The sequence below is a fragment of the Lygodium microphyllum genome, chromosome 11 (genome assembly GCF_053477565.2).
Source record: "Lygodium microphyllum isolate KBCC chromosome 11, Lygodium_microphyllum_v1.1.10, whole genome shotgun sequence".
Lineage (NCBI taxonomy): Eukaryota > Viridiplantae > Streptophyta > Polypodiopsida > Schizaeales > Lygodiaceae > Lygodium > Lygodium microphyllum.
Window position 1 is genome coordinate 125,301,928 of NC_141145.1, and position 25,125 is coordinate 125,327,052.

A 25,125-nucleotide genomic window follows, 5' to 3' on the forward strand; every position below is an offset into this window, starting at 1 on the left:
TGAATAAATTACAAGCATTGCCCTGCCATAGGGGCACATAAGACTTGCATATCTTGTCAAGACGTCTTTTCTAGAGCAAGAAATGAATCAAAAGATCACTCTTGTAGCTAATTCTCTGATTATAGCTGAAGATATCAACCCAAATCAGCCCAAATATCATCCAAGATTCACCTCTAATGATAGCATAAACTTCCCCTATCTCGGAGTGCATAGATCAGCCAAGTGCAAATGTCTATCACACCATATGAAGTAATAGAGAAGAAAAAGGACTTGTTGTCCACAAAACCACTATGTGGGCTACCTATTTCAGCCCATATACATGGCATCAACCTTCCAATAAGACACTTTAATGAAGTACAAAAGCAGCCCTATATTCAAGAGCATGTAACAAGCAATAGGTAGCTTGCAATAAGCATGTAGAAGTAGGAGAGAAGAAGGAAATCATGTTGCCCTTGTTTTCCTTGTTATTGGCTACCTATTTCAGTCCCAAGCATGTACATAGCAATTAAAATGCTCTCTTGATACCCCTTCCACAATGCTTATGCAATGTCAACTTGCATCAAGCATATCAATGTCAAGAAAGACCAATGATTGATCATGAATCTTCAAAAAGAGAAAAATATGTGCTGCTGCCCACAATTCTTTGTTTGGGCTACCTATTTCAGTCCACTTTCATTACATAATCAAGTCAACAAGGCTTCTTGATACTCCTCTCATCAAGCTTCTACATTGGTAGCTTGCAGTTAGCTTCAAATAGCAAGAATAAGCCCCTTGATGTCACAAGATTAGATGAGAACGCAAGAAGATGAGCTTCAGCCCTTCAGATTACAGGTTTGGACAGCCAATAGTAGTCCTCGTTCAACTCTTGAAGTACTCCAGAGAGTAAATTTGATGCCTCTCTTGGCATGAGAGGTCAGACTCAGCATATAGAAGAATACACAAGTCAAGAATAAACCTTCTTCAAGAATCATAAGAGAGATCTAGTAAGTATGGGTTGATGCCCTTAAATACATAGTTCAGCCCTCTTTTGGGCAGCCACTTGTGGCCATGGAAGCAATAGATGTATGGAGAGAAGATGCAGTTACATGTCAAGTGTTGCAGCCCTTTGATGGCTTGATCCTCCTTTGTGGTTGCATGCCTCCACCTCCCTTTGTGTGGTAGTCTTTGAGCTCCTTCCATCTCTCTCAGCTTGCGCCATGTTTCAGTCCTGAGAACTACCCAAAAATCACAGCATGAACTACGCTTCTTCTCCTCTTTTATTTGTGAGCATTATCTAGGCCCTATAAGTTACACACAACTCATATATTATGTCCATGAAGCAAACCTAGGTGACTTTGTGGACTTGAGGGGTTATTGGCAAGATAGACATCATGAGAGACCTTGATGAGCTAAATGAATTGAAAGTACACTTCATCTCATGGTTCTGGGACTCCAAGAGTTCTCCTTCAAGTCATCTAAGTGCTTAGATCCATACATACCATGTTTCATGCCTCATGACTTTAAAAACTTGTTGCATCTCTAAACAAAAGATACAAGTTAAGGGTAGAGTTTGGATAAAAACTCAACTTCTTGTGAATTTTCCAAGTTGGTATTGTTATTATCAAGGTAGGGAACCACATCATTGTTACATCATGTCACAAGCTAGTGGACGTATGCGACCTAGGGTATTAAAGTAAGCAAATCATCTTGTATCATATCAGAGTTAGAAGCTACCATGAGCTATATGTAGAGAATAAAAGGTTTATTTTTAGACCTTGGGCGGAGAACCTCATGACAACGTGAAATTTGGGATTCTTAGGCATCAATGATTGACCCTAGCTCCACCCAAAAGAACCATGAGGAGATGATGAAGAAATGCTCTCAGAATTGGATCCTTACTCTAAGCTTAATTACACATTGTGCCAATATGAGAATCATCATGCTGAGAGACATAGAGAGACGATGGCCATGATGACTAGGCTGATGGAGAAAATGACTACACTTGTCTCAACATTGGCAGCCCCCTTGATGCAACCAAAGGAGCATCAGTCCAATCTTGAGGCCAACCTACCCCCTCCCTTGGAGACCATACATGGCCAGCAAGGCATCATTGGGACACAAGGTATTCCCTTCAACACCTATGAGACAAGTGAGCCCTCAACAAGGCATGATGAGCCTATCCTTCCATCCCCCATTGCCAATCCATCTAGCTCTTCCTCAAGAAAATCTTCCACATAAGAAATGGCAGCTATATGCCTGCCCAAAATCATGGATAGCCCAGTTCACAAGGTACTTATAAATAGCATGGCATGCATGGCACTCTTGGGCAGAATGCACATTGAATTTTTGGGTGCAACAAAGCCCTAATCTTCAGTTTGGGCAGCATGGGATGTATGGGCAACATGTCCCATATGGTAATCATGAGAAACAAGGCTCTTATGGACAATTTGGCCAACATGGCCCTCAATGGACAGCATATGCATGGGCATGATGTACCACATGGAATGTATGGGCAGTAAGGCACTAATGAGCTACTTGATAAAATCATTTTTACTAAGTTTATTGGACAATCCCCATCCACGACTGACTTGGAAAAGTGGGCCTCTAAGATAGAGGCTTATTTTCACATCTACCCACACATCAATGAGGCAAAGATCCTTTTAGCCTCTCTTCATTTAGAGGGCTTTTTGCATACATGGTGGCATTACATACAAATGTAAAATTAGCAATTCCATGATTGGGATAAATTTATGAATCATATGGTGCAAGTATTTGTATCCATAGTAGAAAAGGAACGATTAGCAAGAAGATGGTACCAACTTGATCTCAACATAATCTCACTGTGTGAGAGTATATAAATCAATTCATGAAATTGACAATGTATGTAGAGGCTATTAGTGGTGATGCCAAGTTGTATAAGTATATTTATGGGCTAGAACCAAGCCTTTCAGGTGATGTAATGGCTCAAAAGCCCTCTAACTTGTTTAAGGCCATAGAGTTGGATGAAAGATATGGTCAAAAGTACCATAATAATGACAATTTATAGCCTGGTTTTGGACTGCAAAGAACCCCCATAAGGCAGGCCCAATATGATGGGACTTATCGTAGCATTAACATGCCTAGTGGCATCCCCAAAATACCTAGTTTTCCCACTTTTAATGCTAATAGAAAACAAAGAAGTTTTATGATAGTAATCACCCCAAAGGGAGATACTAAGTATGCTAAACACAAACCACGCAATGCATTAGCCCCAAGTGGTCAGAAATGTATCCCATTAGAAGTTCTTAAGGAAGGAAAAGCTAAGGATTTATGTTTCAGATGTGGGGACAAATATACAGCCGATCATGATTCTCAATGCCCTTATAGGACAGCCACTGTCAAGTTTTACAACATGTATATCTTGGAAGATTATGATCATGAGGATTAGGAACTGGATGCTATGTCTCCTATGCCCCACGTTGAAAATATTGATTATGAGGAGGACCTTGACCATGAGTAATTCTTTGACTCCCCAGACGGATTCCACTTTGACCTCAGTGGTTATCTTCCTCATGAGCTGGATGGGATTGATCATATGACACCCCCACATTCCATTTGCTCCATATATATGGATGCCTTGATGTCTCTAAAAGCCCAAGTACACTACTATGCATACAAGGAAACATAAATATAAAGCATGTATTTGTTCTTGTTGATAGTGGCAACATGCATAGCTTTGTAAATAAATCATCCCCTAACTGTTTGAGATGCTTTCCCGTAGAATTATAGCAAGCCCTTAAGGTGCAGGTGGCTAATGGAAATGAGGAAATTAGCACTCACATATACTGTAAGATACCACTCAGCTTGGTTGCAAATTATGAGGCAATTGTGGACTTGATTACACTTGATATGGGACCCATTGATGTTGTCTTACTGGTTGAATCAGTTGTTGGGAGAAATTGCCATGGATTTCTCTCAGTTGTACATGGAATTTGTGATGCATAGACACCTTGTACACTTAGAGAGGATCAAGGATAATGCAAAATTTCAGCTGATTACAGCAATTCAAAACTGACTGAGCGTTATATCACTTTCTTGCCATGCCATTTGAGCTAACAAACACCCTTGCCACTTTTTAGAGTATTATGAAAAAGATATTTCATCCCTTTCTTTTTTAGTTTGTGCTTGCCTTTTTCGATGATATACTCATCTGCATTAGGACATTGAGAGAGAGCCTACATTATGTATAGCAGGTATTGGATGTCTTAAGGGAGCATAGATTGTTTGCCAAGGAAAGAAAATGTATTTTCATGTAGACCGAGGTTGAGTATTTGGGCCATATTGTGAGTGAAAAGGGGATCCAAGCTAACCCCAAGAAGGTGCAACGTATTTGAAATTTGCCCACACCCTATAATACTATCTCTTTATGTGGCTTTCTTGGTATTTCCTCCTTTTATCGAAGGTTTATTCACCATTATGCTACCATTGCAGCACCACTATGAGATAGGCTAAAAAAAAGAGGCTTTTCTTTTAATGCTATGGTTGATCACACCTTCCAATAGCTAGATGAATTACTGACTTCAGTCCCCATTCTCGTGTGTCTTGACTTCACAAAAGAACTCACTATACAGTGTGACTCTAGTGGAAGGGGTATTTGGGTTGTTTTGCTACAAGAACATGGTGGCATAGTCAAAATGTAGTTAAACAAGAGTTTAAGATATGCTCATAAATCTTAGTCTTGCATTTAAATAAGTATTTTTCATATCCGTCCACTAAATTGACCAAGGATGCAACATTGAGAGATCTTTTGGATGAATATAAGGATCTCTTTTAGCCACCTACAACTCTCCCACCAAAAAGGCAAGTGGATCATCCTACTGACTTGGAACCCCACTCAAAGCCAGTCAATAAGCCACCTTATAGGCTCTCTAAGTGTGGGCATGACAAAATTGCCAAGCAAGTTAAAGAGCTCAGTGAAATGAGGTTTATTGAGCCTTGCTCTTCCCCCTATGCATCTCCTATCTTGTTGGTCAAGAAGAAGGATGGCTCCTTCATTATGTGTATCAATTACCATGACCTTAACAAGATTAAAGTCAGGTAGGTCACCTAGGGGTGTTTAAAACCTATGATAACATCTCAAAGAGCTTTTAATGGAGAGGCCTATGGAAATATATTAAGGACTTTGTGTCTCGATGTGTGCCTTGTCAATAGAATAAGGACAACAACCTTAAGCCGAGTGGATTATTGCAACCATTGCCCATACCTAAAGGTAAGTGGACCCACATTACGATGGATTTTATCACCGATCTACCCACGACCAAGAAGGGTTGAAATTTTATTTATGTGGTAGTTGACAGGCTCACTAAAGCAACCCATTTTTTTTTCATGGTGTCTAGTATGCATGGGATTCATGGCTGCACTTGGCTAAGTTTTCTTACAATAACTCCACTCATTCTAGCATTGAAGTGTCCCCCGTCAAGGCCTTATATCACTATCAAGTGCTGCTAGAATATTGAGGATGCATGCTAAGGAGGATCACTAATGAGCAAATAAACAATCATAATGAGACATAAACATTGACAAAGAAGAACAACTGATATTATCCAAGCATAATGCAAGTACAAAACTGATGAGAATGACTGATGGAATGATTGTGGGGATGAGTGCCTTTTATAGGCTTACAGTAGGTGGTATTAGTAGGTGGAGAAAGGTGGAAAGTGACCATGGTATTCACTAACTATGATTTTAATAAACCATGCATACATGACCTAGTCTAAGGCTTTATTTGCAATGTGTTTCTTTGCCTTGTTTGTTCCTTACACAAAGGCTATGGTGGATGTGATTGCGCATTTCTCAACACCCCTCCTCAATCATAACCAAGAAAAGACACTGAGTATACAGAGGCCATCAGGAGTAGAACCTTGCTAAGTGTAGACATGGAAAGAACCAACCATACAAAGCTAGAGGCTGTTACAAAGCCTCACTAAGTATGTAGAGGCTGTAGTGTGCAAAGGTTACATGAGGAGTATAGGAGCTTATGGTGGGAACATTAGGCAAGTCCACATTTTAAACTTAAAAAGTCTATCAGAAAATGAGCTACAAAAGAGGGACTATTGAGTCCTATCCTTTTGTTCTTAGGGTTCTTCTTCTCCTTCTTCTTCAATGTTGTCTTCATCTTCTTTGACTGTAGCAAGATATGCTCTTTGAGACCTTTTCTTAGCATAGCAAAATTTCTCAATATGCCCAGTTTTCTTACAAAAGTCAGAGACTACTCTCTTCTTCCCTTTCACATAGAGGAGTTGTTGGTCTCCTCTTGGAATGCTTGTTTCTCCCTTGCTATTGATCTTCCTTTCCTCTTCCAGGAGAGAGGCTTTGATATCCACAATTTTTGACTTTGGCATATTGATTAATGTGGTAGACATATTATCAAACTCAGGCAGAGAAGCACTCCAATGCATATGCCTTCATCCATCTTCAAGTTGATTTCTACAAGTTGTGTTAATAAGCTTTCCATATAATTCAAATGAGTTGCAAGTGAGGTATTACTTTGCATGTCAAGCCTTAAAAATTCAATCAACATGCCATATTTGGAGGATTTTGAATTAGCTCCAAACAGGGTTTCTATTCGATCCCATGTCGCATAAGAGGTTTCACAATCATCAACATGATGAATGTAGTTGTCATCGAGTTTGAGCTTGATAATAGCTTGAGCCTTATCATCATTTTTATCCCATATGACTTAGAGTGCAATTTCCCTTGGTTTCTTCTCTTGACCACTTGTGATTGACCACAAGCCTTTCTTCATTAGGATCAATTTGATCCTAGTTGCCATGTATGGAATCCGACACCGTTGAATCGGCATGAGGGTGAATCCTTTACCATTTTGTTGGTAGGAGTAGCAACAAATAACTGAGAATTGTCCAACAGAAGAGTTGAATTTGAGTGTGTCAAGGACACAAGAGGATTAGTATTAATCAACACTATGTAGTATCAAGGGATACTATGTAGTTGAAGCACTTTGATGTTGATCTTGATGTTGAATCTCCTTCTTGCTAATTTGAAGTGGTAGATTAGTTGAGAACTCAGTGTTGTAGCAGATCAGAGAGTCAGTGACATTACTGAGCAAAAGGAAGTAGGAAAATGAAGTAAAATTTGAGCTTTGAGATTAATGGCTATGGCTACCCTATTTAGGGTTTTGACAGGTGACTGATTTTTTGTTGATTGTAGCATGTACAGGTGATTATATTGCAAGAGATTTCATGGGAAGGTAGATTAGATAGTAGGCTACAAAGCCCCATGGAAATCGTCAGCAATGTTGCACGCACGAATTGTGCAAGCTGTATGAATGGACTACGGGCACAAATAGGCAGTGACTGAGAAACCACGCAATGTTGGAGGGGAGAGCCACCAATGTCACACTGTAAAGTGATAGAAAGGAGCATCCTGAGTCAAGGAAGAGTTCCCTAGAAGAAAGCTTGAGCTAAAATGGCTTGGTTTGAGAGATTCAAGCCCTCCACTGAAGGTGGGTAGCTAGGGAGGTAGGTGAAAGATTCATAGGAAAGTGAAAGGAGCCAGAAATTCAAACTGGAATGACTCAATCAGTGGCCTAATGACTCATTAACTTGAATCCCGCTGTGATACCACATTACAATATTTAGGATGCATGCTAAGGAGGATAACTGATGAGCAAATAAACAATCATAATGAGACATAAACATTGACAAAGAAGAATAACTGATATTATCCAAGCATAATACAAGTACAACTGATGAGAATGACTGATGGAACGAGTGTGGGGATGAGTGCCTTTTATAGGCTTACAATAGGCGGTATTGGTAGGTGGAGAAAGGTGGAAAGTGACAATGGTATTCACCAAGTGTGATTTTAATAAACGATGCATACATGACCTAGTGACAGATGATTTTTTATGTCAATAAGTGCTTAAAAATAGCCAAAAATTAAGAATATCAAGGGAAAAATAGATTTTGTCGAAGGCAGCGGTGGCAATCAATACTATTTTAAGCGGCAATGCCCCAGAAATGCTTAAAAAGAGCCACTAGACGGCGATCGGAGAATTTTCATAATTTTTTGGTGTGTGAGATGAGACCCTCAGAGCTGCCTAGCAGTGGAGGACTTCAATACGGATGCCCAGGATTTTTCGAATCCTGAATCAAACACCGGACGCGGAAGAGGGAATGCCCGGAAGGCCAAAGCCCAAAATGCTAAGTGAAATGGACTTTAGGAAGGCCAAAGGTTGTGACCTTTGGGGGCTCCCTTGAGGGAGTCCCCCCAAAAATTTTCATGAGTATTGGGTGGGGGGGGGGGGGGGGGGGGGGGGGGGGGGTGTTTTTTTCGCCGCCTGACAAGGATGGAGGCACCATATCCACATTTGGTGAGAAGGGGGGTTGGAGAGCCTAAAAGCAACCCCCCAACTGATCTCATGGCTGTTCTTCTTCCTATCTTCGCTCTCCATCGCCGGTCTCCACCCATCAATTGGCTGCCTGGTTGTGGAGATTAAAAACCAATCTTTCTCTCTCCTCCCTCTCTCTCCTGCATAGAGGCAATTCATGTGCAAGAAATCAAGAAGAAGAGGGGCTGAAGGATGCTTGTCCGGCTGTGATTGGATTGCTTCAAGTTGAAGAGGAGGTTGAGGAAAGATGTTCAGCACCGAAGAATGTTGTTGGTCAGTTTGCGGGCTGCCCAGAATGATTATTAATAAACCCGCAACACGCAAAATACGCGGTATGCTCCAATTTTATGAAGAAATTTGATTGTTTTTGTTGTTTCATGGTCAAAATGTTGTTCATATGCGATGAATTTTTGTTTGAACCTTTTTTTCAGCATGTTTGAGGAGTGTAACTACAAAAAAGTAGAATCTGTGATGATTTAGAGCCATTATTAATTCTTTAAAACTCGTAAAATGTCATTTTTAATGGAAATTAGTGGTTTTTTTCAATTTTGAGTTGGAGAAAAGGAGTGAAAATAGAATAAACTCGGAGAAAATGTTAAGTTTCAATCAAAATAATAAGCCAATACAAATAAATAATAAAATACCTATTTTTCATGAATAATAAATAGGAAAACTAGCAAAAAATAGAGAAAATTGGGATTTTTGCACTAAAAAATTATGAAAAAATAAGATTTATGTGTGTGAATGTTTGGCGAGATTGGAGCATCAGATTAAGCCTCAGTTTGGCCTCATCCTTTGTGTTGTAGTACGTGTTTATTGGTTTTTTCATACAAAAATAATACAAAACAACTATTTACACCTATGCACCGCAGCAACACCTAAACGGTGAGGAGAGATGAAGCTTGTGCAACGATATAATTGCTTAAAAGATACAAATTCTGATTTCCCTCTTTGTGCATGGCATTTAGGGATCGTTCCATAATTAAATATAAGCGACTAGTAGCACGGAAGTTCCAGTGCTAGTCCCTAAAGCACCGTAGCACATGACGCTTAATTAAAATTCATGAAAGGGCTATTTTTCGCACCTCACGTGGCTGGTTTTTTTAATCATAAAATGGTTGTGCACAACTGTCATACACCTTGCATCAAGCATACTGCATGGTATCTCCTGGAATGCATTGCAATTGATTGATAAACTTTGACCAACGCTGAGAGGACAGGAAACCTAAGTCGCAGGTTAGACGGGTGCTTCCGTTGGGGAAAGTTTTGTGAGGCAAATCAAAATCTCTTGGAACGCTGAATTATGAGAGAGTGGAGTTTGTGCGAATGGTATATGTGTTAGCGACACATCTTGGGGCTAATCCCCGAGGTGTAGGAGAGTCGCAATGGAGCCGCGACATTCAGCTTTGCCGAGAGGTGCTTCCCTATGTGTGTATTACGAGGCATTATGCCTACATGTTATGGGATCTCCCTCTGAGGAGAAGGGAAGGTGAATGTTGGACTACATATTGGGTACAAATGCAAAATCGTCATAAGCATTTAGTGCAAAGTGAGTTTTAGACGCTCCTGGCCCGTGAGACCATGTAGTGGGGTTATCTATCGTATGCATGAGGTCTGGCTAGTGCCATAGCCAGTCAGAGGCTATGGTGGATGTGATTGCAAATTTCTCAACAAGTGCCCCTCCCTACAATCATCTTTAGTGAAAAGCTCAACCCACATGGAAAAGAGGAATTAGATCACATGCAAGCCTTGCTTTAGTAGTGCAAAGTGAACCTTAAAAAGGCCCAAGACTACATGAAGCTCTATGTTGATAAAAAGAGGTGCTTTCTCCAGTTTCAAGACAGTGAGTTGGTACTTCTCAAGGTCCCCAAGTCCCAATATGCCACACTCAAGGATGGCTCATGCAATAGGTTGGCGCATCGCTATTATATGGGCCATGTAAGATAGTTAAGAAAGAGGGCGGCTTGGCCTATTGCCTCCAACTCCCTCCCTCCACTAAGATCCATGATGTCTTTCACGTGAGCCAACTAAAACCGCTCATTGGGAGCCTAGAAGACTATGTGGAGGAGTTTCCCCCCGTGAATGAAGAGGGTCTTATTTAATATATTCCTGAAGTAGTCGTTGGGCAGAGAAAAAAGAAACTTCGCACACGATTGATCAGAGAGTACTTCATCAAATGGAAAGGCCTACCTCTAGAGGAAGCTTCTTGGAGGCCAACATCCATTTTGGAGGAATTTGCCCACCTCAGGGATGCTTTTTTTGCTAAAATTTAACAATTGTTGGCCCTATTTTGGACTACATACAGCTTCTAGATAGCAAACTATTTTGCACTAGTTTTGACCCTAAATTTTTTTCAACCCAACCCCACCTACATGGGCTGAAAGTATGCTTCGCGATCACCTGAGCCATCCTATTTGGAGCTCCCCACCCAAAGTTATGACCATTTTTCTACAGTAGTCATGTTCTTGACAACATGCTATCCACTTCATCAAGAGCCCTGATTTTCATGAAATGGTGAACCCTATCTTGTGTGGGTCCCCCCCTTTTATGATACCCATACTACCTATGTCTCTATATGCCCCATTTTACATGGTATTCAACTCCCCTCCTCTCCTTATTTCCCTTGTATTACTACAAGAGTAGTACTCTACTGCCCCTTCTTCCCCTAGCCCCCCCTCCAATTCTTCTTTTATTTTTGTGGGGACAAAAACTCTCGGAGTGGGGTTGGATTGTAATGAGTGGGATATACAGGAAACTAAGGGGGAAATACCATTCACCCTGATGGTATTTAAGGTGTAAGAGGGTTAGGTCAATTATCATGCATTAATCAAGAAACTCTCGCTTCACCTTCACAGCTTCCGTGGCTTCCTTCCTTTTCTTTCTCTCTTTCTCTCTCTCTTTGTCTTTATCTCTCTTCTTCTAGCCTTTCTCTCTCATCATCACTCTCTTTCTCTCTCTTCTACACTCTTTCTTCTCTTAGGTGCTATTAGGTTCCTTTCATCACATATAGAAAGAGAGAATTATAGGGAGAGAAAAGATAAAATTTAAAAGAGAGAGACAAAAGAAAAAAATTTAAAGAGAAAATGGAGAGAGAGAGAGAGAGAGAATAAGAAGGAGAAGAAGAGGAAGAAAAGTAGAAAAGAGAAGAGGGAGAGAAAAGGAGAAGAGAGGAGAGAGGGAAAAAAGAAAAGAGGGGGGAGAAAGAGAGAGGGAAGAAAAGTGGGAGAGAGAGAGAGAGAGAGAGAAGAATAAGAAGAAGAAAAGGAAAAAAGAGGAGGGAGAGAGAAGCAAAAGAGAGGAGAGAGGGAAAAAAGAAAAGGGGGGAGAGAGAGAGAGAGAGAGAGAGAGGGAAGAAAAGTGGGGGGAGAGAGGGGAGAGAAGAAAAGGTGGGAGAGAGAGAGAGAGAGAGAGAGAGAGAGAGAGAGAGAGAAGAAGAAGAAGAAGAAGAAGAAGAAGAAGAAGAAGAAGAAGAAGAAAAAGAGAGGAGAGGGGGAGAGAGAGAGAGGAGGAGGAGGAGGAGGATGATGATGATGATGATGATGATGATGACAAAGAGAATATGAACACAGAGAGAGAATTAGAGAGAAAATAAAGAAAATTATTTAAAGAGAGAGAGAGAGAGAGAGAGAGAGAAGAATAAGAAGAAAAGGGAAAAAGAGGAGAGGGAGAGAGAAGAAAAAGAGAGGAGAGAGGGGGGAGAAGAAAAGGGGAGAGAGAGAAGAAGAAGAAGAAGAAGAAGAGAGGGAGAGGGGGGACAGAGAGAGGAAATATAAAATTTAAAAGAGAGACAAAGAGAAGAGAAAAAGGGAAAAAGAGGAGAAAGAGTGAAGAAAAAGAGGAGAGAGGGGAAGAGAAGAAAATGGGAGAGATAGAGTGAGAGTGAGAGTGAGAGAAGAAGAAGAAGAAGAAGAAAAAGAAAGAGAGAGAGAGAGAGAGAGAATATGAACATAGAGACAAAATTTTAAAGAGAAAAAAAAATTACATACTTTGAGAGAGAGAGGTAAGGAAGGGAGAGAGAAGAACAAGAACAAGAGAGAGGGGAACACATAGTGAGAGAGAGAGAGAGAGAATTATAGAGAGAGGAAAGATAAAAATTAAAAGAGAGAGAAAAATAAAAAAAGAGGAGAGAGAGAAAGAGAGGAGAAGAAGAAGAAGACGAAGACAAAGAAGAAGAAGAAGAAGAAGAAGAAGAAGAAGAAGAAGAGGAAGAAGAGAGGGAGAGGGGGGGACAGAGAGAGGAAAAATAAAACTTAAAAGAGAGACAGAGAGACGAGAAAAATGAAAAAAGAGGAGAGAGAGTGAAGTAAAAGAGAGGAGAGAGGGAAAGAGAAGAACATGGGAGAGATAGAGTGAGAGTGAGAGAAGAAGAAGAGAGAGAGAGAGAGAGAGAGAATATGAACATAGAGAGAGAATTATAAACAAAAAAATAAAATTTACATACTTTGAGAGAGAGAGGTAAGGAAGGGAGAGAGAAGAAAAACAAGAACAAGAGAGAGGGGAACACATAGAGGGAGAGAGAGAATTATAGAGAGAGGAAAGATAAAATTTAAAAGAGAGAAAAAATGAAAAAAGAGGAGAGAGAGAGAGAAGATGATGATGATGGTGATGACAATGATGAAGAAGAAAGGAAAAAAGAGAAGAAAAAGAGAGAAGAGAGGGGGAGAAGAAAAGGGAGGAGAGAAGAGAGAGAAGAAAAATGGAAAGAGGGGGAGAGAGAGAACAAGGATATGAGAGAGAATAAACTAAAATAAACGACTAAGAGAGAAAAAAATGTAGACAAGGAATTGGGGGAGAGAGGGAGATAGAAGAAGAAGAAGAAAATTAGAAACAAAGAGGGAAAAGAGGAGAGAGAAAGAGGAGAAATAGATTGTTAAGTGAAGTTACACAATAACTTCGCTTGCTGCTTCATGGTAGCGAAGCGGCCTAGCATTCCATGCACGGGAAGTGCATGCAGAACACTAGTATATATTAATCAAGAAGCACTTCCTCATATACTTGACTTAAACCTTCCGCATATTTTTCCTAGTGTTACTCTTAGTTCGTTCTCCTTACATGACTCTATCAATTGTTTCATTCAAATCTTCTTGTCCATGTCCCCAAGTTTAGCCATTTTGTCACTCTATTTGTTGCATAAATCCTTGCCTTTTGCATTATGTCATGACCATCATCACGCCTATTCAATTGTTTCTACAGTCCATGAGGAAAAGTGATGAATTTGTTTTCACATGTAGCATGAGTTAGGAAATGGTAAAAAGCACATTGTGTAAACACTTCAATCCTATTTGCATTCGTAGAGCTCAAAGAAATTAGGTGTTTCTTTTATTACATCCCAGCACATTGTAAAGGCATATTTCAGGAGGCAAGCTCTATTGCAAGAGAGAGGAATACCAAATGCCCCCTGAGTGAGGGCATGCTTGAAGGAGCTTATTGTTCTATTGAGAAGACATAAGGGAAGGAGCAATATGGCTATTGCTAAGTTGTTGTCGAAAAGTGTTGTCATGTCACTTTGCTTTGTGTTTTTTTTGTACTATGTTGATCTATTTGTTAGCCACAATGTTGCAACCCTACTAAGTACCAATGTTGGTTGTTAATATATAATGGCATATTTTACACATGTTTGTTAAAATATCCTAAAGTTTTAGATTACCCTCTAGGCAATTCAGCTTAAATGAAAACATCAAATATAAAAAAGAAACAAGGAGAGTAATATTGTTTTTTTTAGGAGAGGCTAAAGTTTATTAGGTAATCAACAAAGAATGTAATTACATCATTGAGGGAATATTCTTATTTTGAGGGAGGAACTTATTAATTCCAGTAGTGAACAGGTTCGCACATGGCCTATCAGGATACATAAGTATCATGAGGGATCATAGAACAAGTAGTAATAACCTATGGTAGAGTTAATCCTAGGCATTTGTGGGAGGCAAGAGGGGCATCTAAGAGTTTTACTTCTTCAATCAATTGCCTCCCCCTTTCCAAGAGACACGTCATACTTTCTTTGTCTACCATGTGGAGATATAGCAAGGAATTGCAAATTTTAACCTTGATTCTCTACTTTTGGGTTATATTGGTAGTCTCCTTAAACTTTTATTTGATATGAGAGACATGAAATCAAAGAATGATTATTGAACACAACACTAGTCCTATATTCCTAGACACACCACAAGTAAATACCCCTTAACAAGTTCCATACCAAAGGAGGAGTTTCATAAGTCTAGCCTCCTGTGAGAAATAATTGAATAATGGTACCATTTACATATTAATTTCAAATTGAATGGAGAGTCGGTCTGTTGTACACATATTTCATGAAGATATGAGTGATGCTATCCACAATGGTTTTGCATCTAGGGAAAAAACCATTGTTGAGGTTAAATTTACAAGCCCTTTCAATGGTCCAAAGGCCTCTATGGAGTACTAGCTATAAAAGGCAAGATATTTTAAGAGGGAGCATTGGCAACCACATCCTTTAAATTTTGTAATTGCATTGTTGTTCTAACCAATCAACATTCCATCTTTTAAAAAGAGAGTGTGATAATTTTGGAGTTGGGTTTATTGGTGGAGGAGGTGTGTGGGGAAGGGGGTGAGGTTGATATGGGACTTCCATAAGAAGTCCTTGATGTTGAAAGATAGTTTGATATGGATAGCCTACTAGGACAATGGACCACAAAGATTTCCTAATATTTATTAGATCAATGTATGGGGTGAAAGCTTAAGCATATGATTCAAAGACTATTCTAGGATCCAATAATTGTTTTGTCATAAGTTAGTCTAGCATTGTAATCTATTTTTGCTGATCTACTTACCAAGATGACAAGAGTGGGGGAAATTCATGGAAGAAGGATGCCCCGTCATATGTTATCTTCATGAATCCAAGGTAAGAACAAGTTAGGATTCTGAGAGGTAAGTAACTCGCATTCAAATTTGAACTGGATGACTAGAGGCATTTAAAAGTTCATATTCATGAATTTGGAAAATCTCTCAATTCCCAATTTTAAATATATAAAAATTGGAGATGGATAGCATGTCCATAAATTTCAAACATGTGACCTATCATTGCTATGTTTCTAAATCTCAAACAAAACTCTTTAAGATAGTTCTAAAAAAATCTTCATGGAGGTTTCATTGGTTTTCATTGTATTATTTATATCATTAGCAAAGTAATTGAGACTCAATTATTCATCATTGAGAAGCATGATACCATGGAGGTATCCTTGGCTGACCTTCTCTTGAATGGTCCATCCCAATGCACACACACACACACACACACACACACACACACACACACACACACACACCCACATATATAAAGGGGAGCCAATGCACATCTTTGGCTCATAGATCTCCCAAGCATAAATGGTTTGATTAGAGAGCCAATCATACCAACCCTAGCTCTAACATTTCCAAAAAGGTCAATTACATATTTAATGAGTCCCTTTCCAAATCCCACATCAAACATGGATTGGAAAAAAATTTGCATTCCAATGTATTAGCCTTATTGAAATCGTCTTGAGAAATACAAAATATGTACTAGTTTTTCATGCATGGTCCATGCTCTTCCATAGAGATTAATTGATTCAAGGATGTATCCACCTTTAAATGAACCACTTTTGTTCTTTTCTAGTCTAGGAATCCATTAATGGAGAGGTCCTATTGGCTAAGTACTTGGAAAATTTTTGTAAAGCAAAGGTAAGGTATATTGTGGGTTGCCAATTATTGATGTCATCTATGTCATTTTTCTTGTGAATGGTTTTGTCACCCGTTCATTCACAGTAATTAGAAGAGCTCCAAAGTAAGGTGATCCTTTCAAGGTCTGAAGGGAGGGGGAACCAGTAAACTAGTGAATTATTGATATGGTGGCTTTGAATAAAACTTCACAACTAATTTTAGGTATCTTAGCTCTAGACAATGTCTTTTCACGGTTATTGGTAGGGGAATTACGAAATATTTTGAAATAAAAGTTATGTAGTAGTCTTAGATTGTCTTGGAGAGTTTATGGATATGTGGTCAATCTTGTTTAGAAGAGAGGCAATAATTTATCTTTCTTTTTGTTGAGGGAGAACACCTCTTTAGTGGGTTTCTCAAAATTTCCTATACACTAGGTCTTAATATAGTCCAGGGATTGGATGGCCTCTATTTCCTCTTTTGTTGAGAGATATCCTAATGGGTTGTTGTTCTAGCCGACCTCTTAAGTCAAGGAGATGTGAGTATTCTCTTGCCCTTCTTTCTCTGGTAAAGCTAGGCCACTTTCTTTTTCGTAGATCTTCAGAAAGCTTATGTTAATTTGATTGTTCTAGCTAGAGCTTTGGTCCCCCTAGAAAGTATCCCTGCCATTTCCCTTTAGTGCTTTTCTTAGCACACTCTGGTTTGAATACCTCCGCATGAAACCATCATGATCTAATCATATCAATATGGTTAGAAAGTCTTAACACTAGTTTGGTTCCACGAGTAGACATAATAGTATCCTATTTTTTCAAGTGAATTAAAAATAATCATACTCTTAAACACATCAGTTATCTACCAAATTCCTTTTACAAGAGCTTTCTCCATCACCTTTGCAATGTGCAAGAATACTATTAATTACGGCCCGCGGCTTCGAGGTCTCGTTCGTTTAATTATTCGGCATAGATTGCGACATTGTTATGGAATTGGTGCTCTGCTATTATAGGTCTCTACCCACAGAGAGCGATTGTCTTATGGGATGGCGTCACATACCCAGTTCCCTTTGCAGGCGAGCGTCAGACAGGATGGATCTTGTGGGCAGGGCGCTTTATCACAAGATGAAGAATCTGATTGTTGCTGAGCTCGAGCACGAGGGGATCGCAATCCTAGGCCGCCATCTCCAGATTGACAACTAGGAGCCCCTTGACGTTTGGAAGTGATACATTCCTTGTCATGATGGTGGGCCGGATTGTAGTGCTTGCATGTCCATGGGGGAAGTGGCTACCTGTCCAACATCCATAGTTTGCATGTTGGGCACAAACAACACCCGCAACATAAGAAGTTTTCCAGACAAATTCCCATTACGATTCCCACATTGTAAATTCTGACCACATCATGGGTTTCTGCCAGGAAGGGACTGCATACCTTGCTAGGCGTAGTTGGGGGCAGGGAGGCTCGTGGTGGGGGCAAGCACCCCCTATGGCCCGAACTACACCTAGCTAGGTAATGCCTCCCGAGTAGAAGCTCATGATGTTGAACACTATATAGGCAAACAAGAGAAAACAATTACTTTTTCCTCTTGGGAAAGTGTCTTAAAACTTCTGCAAAAAAAGAGAGGGGGCCAACAACCCTCTGCGCTCCCAATCACACCTAGCTAGGTATGCAGTGCTTCCCGAGTAGAAGCTCCACGATGTTGAACATTATATAGGGGAAAAACAAGGGACAACACTACTATTCCCTTGACATGGGAAAATATATAAAACTTCTCGTGCAACACATGGGGAGCCAATAGCCCCATGCTGCCAACCGCACCTAGCTAGGTCTGTGGGGCCTCCCCAGTTTAAGCTCGTGATATTGAACGCTATAAAACAATGGAAAACTGCTAAGAACAGGACGCAGAACTTCATCACAGAGTAATACTATCGACACAGAGCAATATTACTGGAAACGTGCGGTAAGTTTATCAAGAGAGTAATATTACCATGCCCAATCTCTCTCTCTCTCTCTCTCTCTCTCTCTCTCTCTCTCTCTCTCTCATGTTTAAATTTCATTTTGCAATGTACTGCTTGCAGTACAGAAAAGCATACATTCATTTTGTAATCTACTGCTTGCAGTACAGAAAAGCAATACTGCACAGCCCTGCACGTGGAAAAGCAAAAGGAAGGAAAGCGTGTTATGCTCTCTCTTCGCATGAAACAAAAAGATCGTATCCACGGTTATTCGGGAATCAACATCCATCTTCATAACAATTGAAAGTGCAATTCATCTTTCACCATTCGACCAAACAGCGTACAGGGTACACTTCTGGGTGAGACACCCCAAAGAAACAAAACTAAAGAACGAACAAAGCGACTTTAATATACTACAACACTCAAGATTCTTCCCAATCCTTATGTGGGTTTGTTATTACTGGTAGTAATAAGCGTTGAGCCTTTATGATCTTATTAGAATGGAGCAAAATCTTGATGTGGGTTTATTATTATCGGTAGTATTTTACTAGTAAGTGTTGAACCTTTAAGATCTAATTAGAATGGATCACTCGGTGGTAGTGTGATAAGTACCTATAAGATAAGGCTTTACACATATATCACAACCTGGGCTTCAATTTTGGCGATGGAGTTTTACCTCAGCTGGTCTCAGTGTGGATTGAGTTTCAGCTGGTTTGAGTGTGCATTAAGTCTGATGGGTCCGTGAGTGCTTCTTTGGCACCATTAATAAATGTCTATTCACGGTTAAAAATGGGCTTCAATTTCCAAATCCAGAGCATCAGTACTCCAGGCTCCATAGTACCAAATGGTAGATGGTAGATACAGAACCAAGCACAACCTTGAAGAATCAAAACCTATCATGCACCTCAGAAACCATCGGTTAATTAGACTCGTCATGATGGATCAGCTGAATAAATCACAGTTTTTAGGGACTGGATGGACCGAAGCACAAATGTATTCAATTCGATTGAGGGAGCTAAAACAGTCTTGACATAAAATTGAAAATGGATCTATATTGAATTCTGATTACTGCAATTTCAGGCATAATGCAGCCAATCAAACCACAGCAGTGCCCAGAAACATAAGCTCCAGGTCCGATTCCAAGAGTTTGTTTGATAAGAAATTGAAGATCTAAGCAGCAGAGCACTGTCCTGAGAAGACTTTGGCATTCAGCTCCAGCTAGGTGTACTTTCTTTGTATTTTCTTCTGGGCAACTATAATTAGCCACACTTTATTTTGCACAAAGAAAAAAGCAGCAGAACACACACCCACCGCGCACCCAACAAACCCCCCCCCCCCCCCCCCCCCCCGGCGGCTGACAAAAGCATCCTTTTTTTGTCCTCTCTCCCCCTCTCTCAAGTGATAAAGAGATGATTGTCTTGCATAATCATTGACATGTCAATTTCATGATTCTAAAACAAATGATTGCTTGACATAATTATAGGTTCACCTTCTCACAAAAAACAAAGGCTCAAGAAAGCATTTCCATCTCAAACAAGCCCATGTCTATAAGGCCAGCATCTAAAGTTCAAAGGCAAAAACTGGTGGAGGTTCTCCTAAAAATGTGTTAAAGAGAAAAATTAGTTGTAAAATGTTTTCAACACAGCATAAATCGTGCACCTGGCAGCTGTACAATCGTGTATTGTTGTAGCTGCACAAATTTGCATGCAGCATCAACATACAGAATTTGGAATAATGTGTGTTGTTCTTTGACATCTTTACGACACATTCATCAGTCTTTCTCACATGCACTGCCAAAAGTTCCTTACACCAATACCAGAATTCCAAGATGGTCAAAAAATAAAGCTACAAACCTATGTGATCATTACATATTTTACTCGGAAATGGCATCTCTCCAGTCATTTTCCAGGAGAGGAGGCACCTACACTTGTAGGTAAAAGCTGGCCACGAGTGCGCCTCATGCCCCGGCGTCGTGATTCACCCCACGAACAAAACCGCACAGGATCACTTTGGTCTTCTGTTTTGCTGACCTTTGTAACTCCATTGGGAGAACATCTTGCTCTGCCACGGGTTTTTGTAGGGCCTGGCGTCACTTTTGAGGGGCATCCATCCTTATGATTAGGAGAGCTTGACTCATTCACTTGTTTCAGCACTGCAGAAATTTTCTGCAAATCTTCATTAAGTTCTTGCCTTGAAAGAGAAATGATGCTTGGCAGCATCTCTCTTTGAAATTCCCTTGCCATCCTACCCCTTCTAGACCTCCCTTTATTAAAAGTGGAAGATGGTTGGCTTTCTCCTTCATCTTGCAGACTTTCAAGGTCTACCGTTTCGCAGACCAATTCTTCAGGTTTAATCATTAGAACAGCTGCCTCAAAAGGATCCAGCAGTCTCATAGATTGAACCTCCTTATGGTGCTCATCTATACCTTGCTGCTTTTGATTATCTGAGTTGTTTTGCCTGATCCCTGTATTAAATAGAGCATCTGAATTCCTTTGCTTTACTGGCTTCTCGACATTTTTGTGGGGTATCACATCACCTAAATCTGATGCCAAGTCCAAAAGGATGTCTACAGCCAAATCCTCATCCATGTGTACTTCACCACCTGCATCATCCTGTCTCTCATCAGTATGTACTTCACAATCTTTTTCATCCATTCTTTCATCACAGGACAATTTACAGTCGGCTTTCTTTGTTGTCTCAGATGTTGAAACATCCAGAGGACTGAGCTCTAAGCCTGTAGAGCTGTGCACAACAGGAACAAGACCTGACTCTTTCTGACAACAATCCATCAGTGGCACTACAGGCTCAGAATTCTTCCCACTGCCTCCATCTGATTTCACATTTGATGAAAAAGCCTCAACCACATTCTCACTCTGCAAGCCACTGAATCCCACATCATGGCTTTGGCAAGTATTACCAGGTGCCTGAGGAAAAGAGTCTCTGCTTTCACTAATCACTGAATCTGAGCCTTTGTTGGTTATTACACCAGAATTCATGTGGCCCAAACCAAAAGAGCTGTCAACATCTCCATGCTTCAGTTTCACTCCAGCTGCCAAATTGACCTGTTCCTTATTGCTCCCAGATGTGTCACTGTTGACAATGGTCGATGCAGCTAGCCCAACACCATTGGAATAACTTTCAGGTTCCCTGAAAGTCCCCTCGTCAGGAATTTCTCTGGGTCTTTTGCCTTCTAATGCATCCAATGAGTTATACACAATTGTATTCTGTAATTGTAGAATTGTCATTGATGAAGAGCTATGATCTTTCCTACAATTTGACTCTTTCCCTAGTGTCTCTATATGAGGATTGGAAACCATAGCCTGCACTGACTGTGACTCTTGAACATTTGAAGGGCTTACAATGGTACTCTTCAGAAGATCTGGGAGTGAAGCTAAATCTTTATTCTGCTCAAAATCACCTGGCATTGCTTCACTTTCACTAAGTGAACTTCTCAGATGAAAACGGTCATCCATCACAGGGAGGACACTCCTTTCCAGATCCCCGGTAACTTCACTAAACGATGCAGCAACGTTGAAACCATCTTTAAGAGATAAACAAGCAAAATCCTTTTCAAAAATCCTAGTCCTTGGTGAGTTGTGGCCTAGTTCCAGCCGGACATCTCCTGTAGGACTATGCTGTGTCAAACTCGAATTCGACATCAATGACTTTATGTCCGCATGCACTCCACAGGCACTTCCTTTAATATCACTGTCAGGAAAGGGACTTGCATTCAAATCATCAACCAAAAAGTGACCCTGGGGAGCAGCAGATGATGATTTTCCTTGTGATACACATTTAGGCACATCCTTTTGCTGAAGAAAAGGTTGTGAAATTGGTGGATGAACTGCTACACTGTTTGAGGTCCACCCAGCAGGTAGCATTTGTGCTACACCATCAGTTGCCACGTTTACAATATTTACACTTGACATGGGTGACTCTGATTTCCCACTGCTTGTGGGAAAAGATGTAGGGATGCAGTTCTGAATGTGCCTATCTAGTTGATGTGACAGTTTCAGATTACTTGAAGTTGAAAATAATCTGGCCACTGACCCCATTGCCAACAAGCCATCTTCAGGATGGTTCTTTGCATTGACATGTACCTGTCCTACTCTTGCAACATGATCGGACACAATGTCAGGATCTTGTTTTGTTGGAAACAAAGGCAACATCTTTGAAGGAAGTGAAGAATCTGAAGTTAACTTGTACCCAGAAGGCACTGACACTGGAGGTGTCCATGGTTCCTGGGAAGGCCCACCAAAAGAATCAGGCTACCATCACAACTGAACATTTAACAGTTTCTAATGATAGTAATGAGCTAATGCACAACCATGCAGAATACTCTAAACACAGATCACTCAACGCATGTGTATGTCTATGCAAATAGAGCACCTGAAAAGGCAGATAAGATGATCCTGATGGAAGATAATATTGGCTTTCAGTCCATTGTCTTCCATTCTCGTTGAAGATGCTTCCCTGCAGACTTGAAGTCCTCTTGTCACTCTCGGAATTCCACCCTACGAGTCCTCCAGGAAACTTTCCAGCCGAAAATACTTGTTCTGGAAAAGGTGCCCCAGATTGTTCACTGGACATGTGACCTTTTTTTTGGCTAAGATCATAGATCTCTTTATATGAATCCCCCCTGCAGGTATCTGCGATGCTCAGACATGCTCCTGAAACTTCATGTTGCAAGTTGAACTGAGAATAAGGAGCATCTTTATTAGTTGATGTTTTGTCTTCCACTTCAATGTCCATGTACAATTCTCCTGGCTGTTCCAAATCAAATGTTCGCCGGAGCCTTTTCTGGGGTGATGTGTGAACACCTTTTTCTACATGCTGTGCAGTTTCCAAAGATTTATTTACATGAACCAATGCCTGTGCTGGTTTGAGCTTTGTGAATCCTTGATTGATCTGGTCAATGCCCACTCTAGAGTTGCCAGGAGCATGAGTATGTCTGTCTTGAACTCCTGTTTGTAAGCTGGTCTTTGCAGAATGCAAGTTGAAGGCTGCATTTGCAACAGGAACCTTTGTTCCAACTTCCGCCATCAGTGAACGCTGCACTTTATACAGCCTGTGCAATTCTTTAAGCTGCAAGCAAGAAGAAATCGTATTGATAAACTGTTGAGGTATTTGTGGTGAAGTCAATCTATAGAAGCATTACAGATAAGGATGCTTGCTACGTATGGAATGAAACAATTTACCTGCTCTTTGAACATAGCCTCATGCTCCAACATGGTCTGCTTCAATTTCTCAACATTTGGTTTGACACGATGCCCGGTGTCCACTTTGATGTCAGCGGGGGTCAAAAGCCCCGGTTTGGGAGAAGGTGAACTCTCAGGAAAAGAGGGCAATGCAAAAGCCTCATCTGCCCTGCTCTTTGAATATGCCTTAGTACGTTTGCTGGACAGTAAGGCGAATGACTGCTTGTCACTCTTCATCATCTTCGAAGCCATGATTACACCCTGTGTGGGTTAAACCTGTGAGTTCAGATGCGTTTGCCAAATCCAGGTTCAGCATGAAGATCCATGGTTTGGCTGCTTCCTACATGAAGAACAGAGACTAGGTAAGAAGGCAGGACCTGTGATGATAAAATTTATGCACCCAATCAGGAGGAGGCAGTGCAACTATGAACCTCCCTCTCTCTCTCTCTCTCTCTCTCTCTCTCTCTCTCTCTCTCTCTCTCTCTCTGTGACACAGACATACAGAGCGAACACAGAGATCAATCATAGCATACTAGAAAAGGAAAAATTGAAAGACCACTAGAACATACCACATTGAGATATCTGAAGCCGAAGCAGGATCATCGGAGCTAGGGAATGTGCATCCAACAAAGGCTCCGACAGGGAGAATTGATCAAAATGCCTGTGGCAAGCTCTTCCTCAAAAGCTCTTCTCATGATTTTGCAGGAATCCTGTAGAGATTATAGATGCAACGCAGGCTGCAGGAAAGGCTTTCTGTGTCTTGTCACTTGCTGTCAGGAAGAGACCTGCCACACAAGGAAACGCTTTCTGGGCTTGGGCCGATCTCAGAGGCAGAAGAGAAGAACCCCGGGATTGTACAAAAAGGAAGCTTTAAGTGTGATTCGAAGCAGGCAGAGAGAGAGAGAGAGAGAGAGAGGGGCAGGGGCCGAAATTCTTTCCCTTTTCCGACGCAGGAGAGAGAGAGAGAGAGAAGCGGGGGGGGTGGGGCACAGAATCAGCCTTTTGGTTCTCTCAAAGTAAAACAGGAAAAAAAAATAAGAGAAGGAAGTTAGAGAAGTTCAGGGCACCCTATCAATTGCATTGCAGGAAAAATGGATCAAGGAAATTGCAGATATGGTGTTTCAGGCAACAACTTCTAAGAGAAGGAAGAAACATGGTAAGACGAATTGGCCTACGAATGAAAAGAAAGAACAAGAAGAAGGAAGCTTGAGAGCAGAGGAGCATGCAGGATTGCAGAGCAGAAGAAGAAATTGCACATAAGAAGAAGAAGAAGAAGAAGGAGAAGCAGGGTGACCCAAAAAAGAGAGAAGAAGAAGAAACAGGGTGACCCAACAGAAGATCTTCCTTCAGCTCAAGTAATAACACCAACAAACACAAAGGCAAGGCACAAATCCAACAAAAAGAAGAAAAATCGCGAATTTCAATTTATTTCCCAACAATTTTATGTATAAAGAAAAACAAGAAGAAGATTAATTACTGTATAACAAATCTTGGGTATCGATTAGTTCGCGTAATTACTGTGGTTTTGTTTTTAAACTTTTCCGATTTTTGCTTATCGATAATAATAAACATCTGATGATAATCTGATCTGAATATTTCATTGTAATTTTATATTCCACAGTATTAAAAATAATGCCTCTTTTCTTTTTTCTTCCAATAATTGGCGTGTGCGATCGTTTTCCGGCTTTTTCCTATGAATTTTGTGTGGTGGCATTCGATTAATCGAATTGCTTGCTCAGTGGTTTAAACTTAACAATTAAATGCAATAAGTGGGATAGCATTTTCCCTTATTCTTCTTCTGTTAAATGCGAGACTATAATATTAATATCATCAAAAGTAAATATTTTCCCCTTCTTCTTAAGCCATCTACTTATCAACTAACGCAAAAATTAGAGTATTTCACCTCGTTAGCATTTGCGAATTTATTTATTTTTTTGCCAGCGTCAGCAGT

At 40.4% G+C, this 25,125-nt stretch overlaps 1 protein-coding gene across 2 annotated transcripts; it reads right to left on the bottom strand.

The window, feature by feature from the left end:
• Positions 1-19,578: 19,578 nt before the first annotated feature.
• On the bottom strand, positions 19,579-24,544 carry LOC148029333 (uncharacterized). 2 transcript variants are annotated; one of them, XM_087688107.1, is made up of 4 exons: positions 23,744-24,544; positions 23,175-23,514; positions 22,366-23,061; positions 19,579-22,217 (listed from the first exon to the last, which is right to left on the bottom strand). In XM_087688107.1, exons 2-4 carry the CDS (start codon positions 23,424-23,426, stop codon positions 19,875-19,877), a joined length of 3,291 nt encoding a protein of 1,096 aa, XP_087544233.1. In that variant the 5' UTR covers positions 23,427-23,514; positions 23,744-24,544; the 3' UTR covers positions 19,579-19,874. The 2 variants fall into 2 exon arrangements, with proteins under 2 accessions (XP_087544233.1, XP_087544234.1); XM_087688108.1 differs by having other exon boundaries at positions 23,175-23,551.
• Positions 24,545-25,125: the final 581 nt, after the last annotated feature.